Genomic DNA, 12197 nt, shown 5'->3' with positions numbered 1-12197 from the left:
CAATGGCTATTTACTGGTCACCTGCTAGGTGCTTGGCTGGTGATGGAGAGTCCCTGCCCTGGAGGTGTTCCCAGGTAAGCAGACATTTGTAATCTAGTGTGATGGGTGCCCTGAGAGAAGGAATCCAGGGGGATATGGAGCCCAGAGGGGCAGCTAACCTGTGCTCGGGGTGCCAGGGGAGGCTTTGAGAATAAAAACAGCTGGATGAAGAAGAGAGAGCTGAGAGCTCCACAGACAGGCGGAAGCATGTGCTGAGGTGGGGAAACAGCAGGACACACATCTGGGGAACTTCAAGGGGTCTCTGTGCAGTGGAAGGCACTGGGTGTGGATGCTGAGAGGCCAAGCAGGAGTCAGACCATGAGGCACCTGGGTGCTGGGACCAAGGGTTGTTCTGGCAGCTGGCACCAGAGAATTTTCAAAAGGGCACGAACACCATGAAAATTATTGTTCTGGAAAGATCCCTCGAGGCAGCATAGAAGGTGCATTAGAGGGGACTGAGATGGTAAGGCAGATGGTATGCTGAGCAGCAGGTGTCTGGTGATCCAGACAAGAAGGCGTGGGCCTGAATTTGGCAGTGGCTGGGGGAAGAGGAAGTACAGTCCGGTCAAGACATGACTGCTGGGCCAGAGGGGCGAGGGCCAGGGAGGAGACTGGCTGGTGGAAGGCTGTGGTTTTCGACAAGACAGGGAGAGAAACAGGTCTGAGGGCCAGCAGGGCAGGAGGCAGGGAATATGGGAGTGGGGCACACAGCATGGGGTTTGGAGATATGACACAGTGGGGAGCCTTGTGTCGGGAGAAGATGCCTCATGTCCACCCTCCACTGTGCCCATGCGTCCGTGCCGAGGGAGAAGATGGAGTGGAGGTAGGGGTCCCCAAGAACATGGGCTCGGGAGCCCAAGCGTACTGCCTGAATAGACGGAGAAGCCAGCACAGAAACCAAGGAAGGACAGAACTTCCGAGTGCAGGAAGGTCAGTTCCATGAAGGGGGTCAATTCCACGGAGGGGTCATCTAAAGTGATAACAGAACACATCCTCTGGGGGCGCCTGGGTGGCTCAGTGGGTGAGCGTCTGCCTTTGGCTCAGGGTGTGATCCCAGGGTCTTGGGATCGAGTCCCACATCGGGCTTCCCGCATGGAGCTTGCTTCTCCCTCTGCCTGTGTCTCTGCCTCTCTTTCTGTGTCTCTCATGAATAAATAAATAAATAAAATCTTTAAAAAAACAAACAAAAAACCACATCCTCTGGACTTGACCTTCTGAGAGCAGAGGGTAGAGTGACTTGGGCCACAGTCAGGGACAGAAACAGTGACAGGCTGCAGTGACAGAAAGAGAGCGGCCATGAGCAGTGAGGGCAGCCGGCACCCCCAACTCTTCGAGTCCCAGGTGAGACTCAGTACCAGGCTGGGGCCACCGTCCAAAGAGGGAAGCAGGCCTTTCCTCCGCGTGGAGCTCACAGTCAGGGATGTCCTCCAGAGTCTCTGAAGCAGAGGCAACGTGGGCTGCCTGCCCAGAAGGGTGATGGAGGAGAGGGTGTGAGGAGGTAGAGAAGGGTTTGCGATAGCCCCTGAGCAGGATGGATGAGGGACTTTTTAAAGGTAAGACATGGGAGCGCACGGCTGGCTCGGTCAGTGGAGCGTGAGACTCTTGGTATTAGGGCCATGAGTTGGGGCCCCTACATCGGGTATGGAGATTCTTTCAATAAATAAAACTTTAAAGAAATAATACAATAAAATAAAAGCTTAAAAAAATAAGGGCAGCCCAGGTGGCTCAGCGGTTTAGCGCCTGCCTTTGGCCCAGGGCCTGATCCTGGAGTCCTGGGATCGAGTCCCATGTCGGGCTCCCTGCATGGAGCCTGCTTCTCCCTCTGCCTGTGTCTCTGCCTCTGTGTGTGTGTGTGTGTGTGTGTGTGTGTGTGTGTGTCTCTTATGAATAAATAAATAAAATCTTAAAATAAAGTAAAATAAAATAAAATAAAATAAAATAAATAAACTAAAGGTAAGACACAAATTTGCCTTGAGTTTCCTGGGGGCTGAAGAAAAATATTAGTTATAAGCATCAGTTATACGACTAAAGGCATGCCAGGAGATACAGTTTTCTGGGGATTAAGGCCTAAAGAGAACATTCCCCATGGGACCTCCAAAATAAGACAGTGGTCACTGTCCTTGGGGCTACCCACATTGCAAATGGAATATGAGTGTGTGGCTGTGCCAGTGGGCACAAAGGTCACATAGGGACGGCCGATCCATGAAACATACAATCTAATTATTCTCAAGTCTTTCTTCTATTTATTTTTAAAGTTTATTTTATTTTTTTAAAGATTTTTAAAATTTATTTCTGAGAGACAGACAGAGAGGCAGAGACACAGGCAGAGGGAGAAGCAGGCTCCCTGTGGGGAACCCGATGTGAGACTCGATCCCAGGACCCCAGGATTACGACCTGAGCCAAAGACAGACACTCAACCACTGAGCCACCTAGGTGCCCTAAAGTTTTTTATTTATTTAAGTAATCTCTATGTGGGATTTGAATGTGCAGTGGAAGGCACTGGGTGTGGGTGCTGTGGGATTTGAACTCATGACCTCAAGATCAAGACTCGTATGCTTTTCTGACTGAGCCAGTCAGGTGCTGCTTTCTTCTTTTTAAAGTACAGAAAAAGGAGAAAAGAAAAGCTATAACCTTATCACTCAGCGAACACTGGTAATATCTATGGTCTCATCCCCAGATTTTCCTCTATGTGTGCTTATTTAAGACCGTATTATAGAGTTTTATATACTGATATATTTTTTAATTTTTATTTATTTATGATAGTCACACAGAGAGAGAGAGAGAGAAGGAGAGAGGCAGAGATACAGGCAGAGGGAGAAGCAGGCTCCATGCACCGGGAGCCCGACGTGAGATTCGATCCCGGGTCTCCAGGATCACGCCCTGGGCCAAAGGCAGGCGCTAAACCGCTGCGACACCCAGGGATCCCTGATATATTTTTTTAATTTAACATCACTGCATACCAAAATACACTCTTTATAAACACTCAGTTCAATGGCTAAGTAGTCCACAATAGATGTACTCAAAATGACTGTGCTGGCCTTCTATTAATCATCCTTAAACTGTTTCTAATAATGCTGATAATAGAAATGACCATTTTTGGGAGAATTCATTACTAAGCAGTGGACCAAGTACTTTTCTTTTTCGTTCTTTCTTTCCTTTTTTTTTTTTTTAGTACTTTTCATTTTTAAAAAAGATTTATTATTTAAAGAGAGAGACTGAATGTGTGCACGTGCATAAGCAGGTGAAGAGGGAGAGGGAGAGGGATGAGCAGACTCCCGAGTGTGGAGCCCAACTCCCAGGACCCTGAGATCAAGACCTGAGCAGAAACCAAGTGTCGGATGCTTAACCAACTGAGCCCCCCTGGCACCCCCTAAGTGCATTTTTATACACTTAAATAAGATCCTTCTCCTATTTAATTTTACAATCACACCTCTACACAGAGACTGCTCTTAACCATATTTTACAGAAGAAACTAGAGCCCAGAGAGCTCCCTAGCCACCAGCATGTACTACCTTCCAGTTCCTTGCTATCATAAATAGCAATGCAGGGAACATCTTTTTACATTGTCCTGGGGTAAATCTGATGCTCTGAGTACCGCCACTCCTCCATCTCTATGCTGAGGACAGCAGGGGATCAGGTACCTGACCCCAGAGTGACCACTGTCTGGTCAAAGGCTGGCTGCAGCTGGAGCACGCTGGAACTAGGTATTGGAACTCCAGCAAACACCACCATCATACTGGGCAGTACCTAGCCCGAACAGATCATCACTCTTAGAGAGTCCTAATGCAAGATGCGGAGGAACAAGACATATGGAACTGATGTGGAGGCAGGGCTGGAGAGAAGGCAGTAGAGAGAAGAGAGAAGGGAGTAAAGGAAGGCCTGTGGGGGGAGGGAGAGAGAAGGAGAGAGGGAAAGAGAGACAGAGGGACGGAGGGAAGGAGAGAAGAGAGAGAGAGAGATGGAGGAGTGAGTGGTTTGAAGCAGCAGTGGGAAGTGCGGATAGATAAGACTAAGAAGCTCCTGGGAATGGTGGGGAGACTAGTTAGGAGCCAAGGGGACAAGGATTGGAGCTGTTCTGGGGACAGGGTGGTTAGTGAACAGTCGTGAAGAGTGCTGAGGCACAGCTATAGAGCTATAGCTACCATATTCTAGGCTTCCCTCACTCCCCACCCCTCCTTAAACTGGTCCCCAAGTCCTGAGTGACCAGTGCTGTCTCACACAGGTTCTGGGCCTCAGAGTGCCCCAACCCTGCTTCCCAAGGAACCTAGCACCCTCCAGTACCCCAAGTGCTAATTCACCCCAAGTGGTACCAAAGGGTGTAGGAGGAAAATGTTCTAACTAATGTCTAATTAAGAAAAACAAGAAATTAGGGCAGCCTGGGTGGCTCAGTGGTTTAGCGCTGCCTTCAGCCCAGGGCATGGTCCTGGAGGCCCGGGATTGAGTTCCACGTCAGGCTCCCTGCATGGAGCCTACTTATCCCTCTGCCTCTGCCTCTCTCTCTCTCTGTTTCTCATGAATAAATAAATAAAAATCTTTTTTTTTTAAAGAAAAACAAGAAATTAAGATTACTAATAAACAATGTAGCTGTTGACAACAGAGCAAGCATATCATTTATAAAGAAACAATACATCATGAGGGCACACACTCAGAAGTTTTTGCCGATAGGATATGTGATCAAAACAGTCTGGAAACCAGTGCTCTGGGAGGAAGAATCTAGATTTTGGAGGGAACATGTAGGCTTGGGTTCTAATCTCAGCTCAGTCACTTGCAAACCGTGTGGCCCTGAATGACTTACTTAGTGACCTTGACTCTGTTTCTTGGGGTATAAATCAGGGAAAGCCGCATCTGCCTGCAACATAGCTTGCTGCAAAGCTGGGGTACAGCTGGGTCTCAGAGAGCTGATGTCACACTGGTGAACTGCCCACTGTCTTTCCTTACCTTGCCACTCAGGCGGTTTCTCTCAGCCCGGACCACATTGCCCACCATGTCACAGAAGTTCACCCCGTTTGGAAGCCTGTTTGGCACAGCGCTGTTAAATTGTGGGTACTGGTACAGCTCTGCCAGCATATTTTTATGGGCTATTTTCTGAAACAAAAAGCAGAATATAGAAATAAGGTCCATCATTTGACAGTTTAAAACTAATAACAGGATAGCTTCCCCTTTTCCTCATGAAGACAATATAACCAGTTTATAGAACACTGGAAAAAATAGGGGTGCATTCATGATCCCAGCACCTCTAGCCAAACTCCTATTGATGTTATTTCTGATTTTTCCCTTTCAGGCTTTGAGCACCTATATACAAATATGTATGTGTAACTTCACTCACTTTACAACACAGAAACATAAACACACACACACACACACACACACACACACACACACACTTTATATCCTGGTTTGTCCACTTTAGATTTTCCACACTGTTACACTGTCTTCAAATTTATCACTGGGGATCCTGGGTGGCTCAGTGGTTGAGCATTTGCCTTTGGCTCAGGGCATGATTTCTGGGGTTCTGGGATCAAATCCCATATCAGTCTCCCTGCAGGGAGCCTGCTCCTCCCTCTACCTGTGTCTCTGCCTCTCTCTGTGTGTCTCTCATGAATAAATAAATAAAACCTTTAAAAAAAATTATCACTGAAGACATCCCATCATTTACTTAACTATACTCTCTGATTACCTCCAATTAATATTATAGTCTTTGATAATTTGGAGGATATAAGTTTCCTCTCTTTTAGGTTTCTTCATTTAGAAAGAATTTCTTCTTTTTTTTTTTAAGATTTTATTTATTTATTCACGAGAGACACACAGAGAGAGGCAGAGACACAGGCAGAGGGAGAAGCAGGAGGCTCCATGCAGAGAGCCAGATGGGGGACTCAATCCCAGGACTGTGGGATCATGCCCTGAACCGAAGGCAGACACTCAACCGCTGAGCCACCCAGGCGTCCTAGAAAGAATTTCTTAAAGAGACAATATAATAACTACAAAAAGTGTGAAAATATAGAAAATTGGAAAGAAGAGACAGATTACCATCACCCATGGCACCTACTGGAAACATTCTCAGGGACTGAGCTGCTTTCTAACTGGGCTCTGGCATTGGCCAAACTCAACTGATGAACTGCTCTGACCCCGACTCACACAACCCGGGCCAGAGGTCAGCTCCACCATTTACTAGCTGTGCCACTTTGGCCAGGACATTCACATCCATTTGGCCACCATCATAGGTAGGATGCCAGTTTTGACCCACTCTCTCGACCATCAGGCTTTGTGCTGTGTGGGAATTTCCTGGGCTAAAAGGTAGAAACAGGGTAACAATAACAGATGGTTTCGTGTACTCTGACCTTTAAAAGTTTGAACACAGGGGCTTGGGGAGCCCTACCTTGTCATGTACCATCAATAAAGTATACTGTACCCCCCCAAAAAGAAAGTTTGAACACATATGACCTGGGTAGCTAAATGAGCACGTTGGGAGAATCTTCACTGGAGTGGCGCCTGATGGTGGCTGTGGAGGCAGCGGGCAGCCTGGCCATGGGCGGGTGACAGGCACTCTGCCCTGAGCCAGATGCATGATGCTGGACAGGTTGCTGACCTACTCCTATCAGCTTCCTGTGGCGTCCAAGTGACGGACACAACTTGCTCTGCTGCGCGAATGGGCCTCTTGGAGCGGGGCAACAGGCGGCTCTGTGTGAGCTCACTCTAAACTGACTGTTTCTAAGAGGACACACCTTGGAAGTTCTAAAAATAAACAGACAAATGACCTCTGGAACACTCTTCATTCTAGCCCTTCAAGGGTGGCATGAGAAATTCTAGTGTTATCAAGGTGCTCTAAGATCTTCTAAAAAGGGCACTCTGTGGTTTTCCTGCACCATCGCCAGCCAGGTGCCAAGTGTCCCCTCCCCAGGACTAAACTCATGCCCAGCAGAAATCAGTCAGAAAGAGACCCAGCAATAGATCCCTTACCCTTCTACTAACGAAAGATTTGACATTCCTGGATTCTGAGCCTCTGCACGTATACTGTGATTTGCTTTGAGTCTTGTCTGCAGAAGAATGGAAGAGAAACAGGATGTGAGTGACCATGGGGTCTGTTCACCACTGTGCAGTAATTACAGCTGCGATTTTTCACTCAGCCTGAGCTGCCGGCTGCCAGTCACACTCTTAGTCTCATTGGACTTGCGCTGCTGACTCACTAAGATTCCCTTCCTGATGGGTTAGACTCCTTGCCCCAGGAGCACACAGCATGGGCTGTGAAGGCAGGCTGGGACCTGAATTCAGGACCTGCTGCAGACAAGCCATTCCCTTGCTCCAAGCTGGTTTCCTCATCAATAAACTATGTTCACTGGCATCTACCCCACAGGTGGGGACATTATGAAGATTTAACAAGGGAATCCGCTTGAAAGCAGTGGTGCAGTGAGCCACATAGCAGGCCGTCTCTAAGTGTGCAGTCCTTCCCCTCCTAATTTGCCCAATGCCAGCAACTCAGATGTGAGGCTCCTTCAGAAGAGGACAGAAATATCCTCAGCTGAAATGCTGGATTCCCGCTTAACTGCATTTGAGATATTAACAAAAGCCGAACCCCACAAAAATACCAGCAAGGCTATGAGAAAGGATTTTTGCCTCTGTCTCTCAAGCCGCCGCGACTTTTCTCTCTCAAAGCCTTCTTTTCCAGCTCAAATCTCTCAATTGCCTTTAAAAATCAAAAAGAAAAGGGGCATTAGGGCAGTTCATGCAGATCTCTGACAGGGGTAGGGTCAGAGGTCAGGCCACTTCTCCTGTTGGTGTGCAAAAGTCCTGGAGCAAAGTTGGTGGCAGTGCCTCACTGTCTTCCCCCTAGGTGCTAGGGTCTTGGTGGCCGTTGGTGTCACTGACCTCATCCCTGCCCCACCTCAAGTGTCACCACCAATACATTCCCCCACCCCTCCCTCTCTCACACTGCTCCTTCTCCTGGCTATGCCTCCTCTTGTCTACACCTCTGAGGGGTACAGGATTTGGAATGGGGTTCCAATCAAGCTCCATGGGTTAAAAGCTATTGGTTAAACTCTCTGAGGGGGGCAGTGATACCTACCTTCTAGGATCCTTGTATGGATCACATATAAAGTATTGAATGCATCTTAAAACACTAGCACAGAGGTTACTATCAGGCAGGAGCTGCTCAATAAAGGGAAATTATTATTATTAATCACCATACCCTTGATTGCTCAAGAGATTTCTCTTGATCTGACTCCCCCATCTTTTGTTGAGGAAAGAAAAGAAAAATTAATGTCAGTGATCCAACAAGTTGTACTGATTGTCAACCATGAACCCAGCACTGTTCTTGGATAATAAGAGTTAACGAAGAATTATGATTCTGTGCTCTTGCCCTAGGAATTTACAATCTGTTTGGATAGTCACATCAGCACACATGGGCCAATTAAGTCCTAAACTGCTATGTTTGGGATTCAAACAAATGAGAGCAGCGTGAGTTGGAGCAGTCACAGAGGAATGCCCAGAGAGGTAGGACATGAGTGTTGGGAGGCATGATGAGGCAGCTGTCTGTTGCCCTCCATAAACTGTGAAATGCCCCTCTAGCCTCCCATCACTTTATCCTAAATTGGCATGTATGTAGGTGTATGTAGATGGGGAAAGGGGTCACGTTGGTAAGTCTGTCGACACTGTTGCTCCAAAAAAGTAGCCCAAGAAAAAGTAGCATGATGAATGAATTGAACAGGTATACGCCAATGTTGCAAAACAGCAGCATCTCTGAGCCTTATCAGGGTGCCATTGTAGCCAATATTATCTGGGCCTTGGAAGGATGGACAAAATTTTTATACAGAGAGAGCAGAAAGGATAAATGAACATTGGAATAAAAACAAATTTCAGGGGAAAATGTGACACCAATGCTGGGCTGTTTGTCTTTGGGATGAGAGCAGTACGGACAAGGGGCAAGTCAACTCCTAAACCTGGCAGGTGACCAGCATTGTTGGGGAATTATTCAGATATACCAATTCATTAGAGAAGCTCATTCCTGACGTCTGCCTTTGGTCATGAATTGTTTATTTACTGTGGCTCCTGAATAGATTTTAAATTGTAAAAACTAGTAAATATTTTACAAGGTACAAAATCTAATAGTCTAGTCACAAGTCTTCCTACCCACCGCCCACATCCTTAGTTCTTGCCTAGCCTTCCAGAGAAATCCTGTACCAACAAGAACATGCAGAACATGCAGTCCTGTGTGATGCTCTTTACACTTTTAGTTTTTAAAAATGTTGCAAGGGATTCTGATGATCACTTAGGTTTTGGTGGCACTGCTCCAGGTAGCTGAGAATACGAGGCTGAAGTACAGCAGAAAAGCGAGAATTTGCAACCCTATCATTCCTTCCATAAATATTTCCTGAGCATCTGCTAAAGGCCCATCAAGGATGCAGGAGAGAGCAGTGAACACCATCCCTGCCCTCCAAAGGTTCACAGGTTAGTGGGGAGCAGCCAGTGATTATGAAGTGATCAGTGCAGCCATGGGGAGGGACAGGATGCCAGAAGTGTGCCCAGAAGGGGCATCTACACTAGTCCTGGGGTGGAGGACACAGGGAAGGCCTTTCCAGAGTGATGAGCTGCAGGAAGAGGAGCCTGCTGCGGCTGTGTGGATGGTGGAGCTCTGATGTGGAGTGGGGGAGATCTTGAGGGGAGGGAGACTGGAAAGGGGAGCTAGGTGAGGTTCATGGCCAGAGATGAGGGAATCCCACACTCAGGGCATGGAAGAGGGAATAGAAATAGGACTTGGCTACATGGGACGGAGGGAGGAGGACCTGGGGCTCACTCGTTCATTAGTACACATCTATTAAGTACTTCTGAACACACCAGGCGCTGTGCTAGATGCCAGCCAGCAGGGACACAGGAGAAACTAGTCTGGCTAAGGTGCTGACTCAGGAGAAGCAGCCACACAGTCAAGGCCTGGTGAACATAGAACAGGGCAACCCGCAGCCAAGAGAGGCCAGCAGGGTAGCCTGGGGATGGGCTCTGGTGGCAGAAGGCAGCTCTGACAGATCTGGCCGGCTGCTTGGGCAGAGGACAGGTAGGACAGGCAAAGGGTCCCTTCCTCCAGGTCATGTGAAGACCCTGGGTTGCTCCTGCCAGCCCCTTCCTGGAACTGACTGGTGATGAAGACCACCTGAGGGGATACGCCAATGCTAGGTAATCTTGAAAAGCCACCGGATCCTGCTTCTAGGAGGAAAACATCCTTTTTCCTGGTTTTAAAATTATCATTTAAAAAAAGCCACAGAACTGACACATAAATAACATTCCTATTGTAAAATACCTAAACATTACAGAAATATATACAGTAAAAGATGCTTTACTTGCCTTCCTCTTTACCCTCTTTCCAGAACTGACCCTACTGACTGGTGTGTATCCTTCCAGACTCTTCTCCTACACATTGGTATGTATGGAATGTCTCTCCTATGAGCCGGCACTCTTCTCTGCCCCGATTTAAGGGTCTTTGTGGGGGTTTTTTGTTTGTTTTTAATAATTTTTTTTCTTTGTCGGTTTTAACTAATTCTTGCAGCAGCCCTATGAAGGATACTTATTACTGTTATCATTTTCTAGAAGATGGAGGGCAGCCCTGGTGGCTCAGTGGTTTAGGGCCGCCTTCAGCCCAGGGTGTGATCCTGGAGACCCGGGATCGAGTCCCACGTCAGGCTCCCTGCATGGAGCCTGCTTCTCCCTCTGCCTGTGTCTCTGCCTCTATCTCTTTCTCTGTGTCTCTTGTGAATAAATAAATAAAATCTTAAAAAAAAAAAGGAGATTCACAGAGATTAAATTATTTGCCTAATGTCACAATGTGAGAAAATAATAGACCAGGAATTTAGACAGTCTTACTCCAGAGCATATGCCTCTAGTACTATAACCTCTCCCATGGATATGTGCACAAACACAGATACAAGGTTTCTTAACTTACAGGCAATCACACCAAATAGTGTGTGTCTGTTTTGCCTTTACTCACAATTCGACTGGTAGTGTAGGGGCAATTGAAACTAGTGGTCTCATTGCTGCATGACTAAACAACAGTTTAATCTCTGTGAAAAGCAATTTGAGGGGATCCCTGGGTGGCTCGGCGGTTTAGTGCCTGCCTTTGGCCCAGGGTGCGATCCTGGAGTCCCGGGATTGAGTCCCACGTCGGGCTCCCGGCATGGAGCCTGCTTCTCCCTCTGCCTATGTCTCTGCCTCTCTCTCTCTCTCTGTGTCTCATGAATAAATAAAATCTAAAAAAAAAAGAAAAGAAAAGAAAAGAAAACAATAACCCTAAATATATGTGTTCTCTATTTCTTTTTTTTTAGATTTTATTTATTTGACAGAGAGAGAGAGAGCACAAGCAGGGGGAGTGGCAGGCAGAGGGAGAAGCAGACTCTCCATGGAGCAGGGAGCCTGATTCAGGACCCCGGGATCATGACCTAAGCCAAAGGCAGATGCCTAACTGACTGAGCCACCCAGGCATCCTGATTTCTAAATGCATATAAAAAGTTCTAGAAGGATACACACCAATTATTGATGTTTACTTCTAAGGAGTAAATTGGGCTGGGAGTGAAGTGACTTTCAGAGTTTACTTAATATACTTGTCAATGGTTTGAGTACTTTATATTTTAGAGAGAGAGACTGTGTAAGCAAGGAGAAGGGGTGCAGGGAGAGGGAGAGAGAGAGAATCCCAAGTAGACTCCACGCCAAGCAGAGCCCAATGTGGGGCTCCATTTCATGAGCCTGAGATCATGAGTGAAACGGAAAGCAAGAGTCGGATTCTCAACCAACAGAGCCACCAGGTGCCTCCATTTGAATATTTTAGAATAAGTATGCATTACCTTGCCATTTAAAATTAAAAAAAAAAAATAAAACAAAAAGACAGACTCAAAAGATGAACTGGCCCCAAAAACTTAGCACTAGAAAAGTTGAGGGGAGAGGGTAAAACTGAAAACTATGGAGGCAATGACCAGCTCAGGGCCCTGGGGCTGGAGGAACTTGCTGGAAAGTAAGCTGCCAAGGGGGATGGGGTCAGGAGATTTAGTCAGAGTGAAGCAGCAGAAAATATTTGTAAAAAAACACATCTGGTAGAAGACTGTTACCCAAAATACACAAAGAATTCTTAAAACCCAACAGTAAGAAAACAACTCAAAGAATGGGGCAAAGACTGTAATAGACAC

At 46.9% G+C, this 12197-nt stretch overlaps 1 protein-coding gene across 1 annotated transcript in view; it reads right to left on the bottom strand.

Moving 5' to 3' along the window:
* FAM227A (family with sequence similarity 227 member A) overlaps positions 1–12197 on the bottom strand; it is a 74343-nt gene that overhangs the window by 59153 nt on the left and 2993 nt on the right. The window contains exons 3-5 of the mRNA XM_055329425.1: positions 7651–7720; positions 6997–7073; positions 4978–5124 (exon numbers count right to left, since the gene is read on the bottom strand). Coding sequence (XP_055185400.1) covers positions 4978–5124; positions 6997–7073; positions 7651–7720 — 294 coding nt within the window. The remainder of the gene's footprint in view (positions 1–4977; positions 5125–6996; positions 7074–7650; positions 7721–12197) is intronic.

Source organism: Nyctereutes procyonoides, unplaced genomic scaffold, assembly GCF_905146905.1.
Source record: "Nyctereutes procyonoides isolate TBG_1078 unplaced genomic scaffold, NYPRO_anot_genome, whole genome shotgun sequence".
NCBI lineage: Eukaryota > Metazoa > Chordata > Mammalia > Carnivora > Canidae > Nyctereutes > Nyctereutes procyonoides.
Note: the sequence above shows the minus strand (reverse complement) of the source record. Positions and strands in the feature narration are given on the sequence as shown.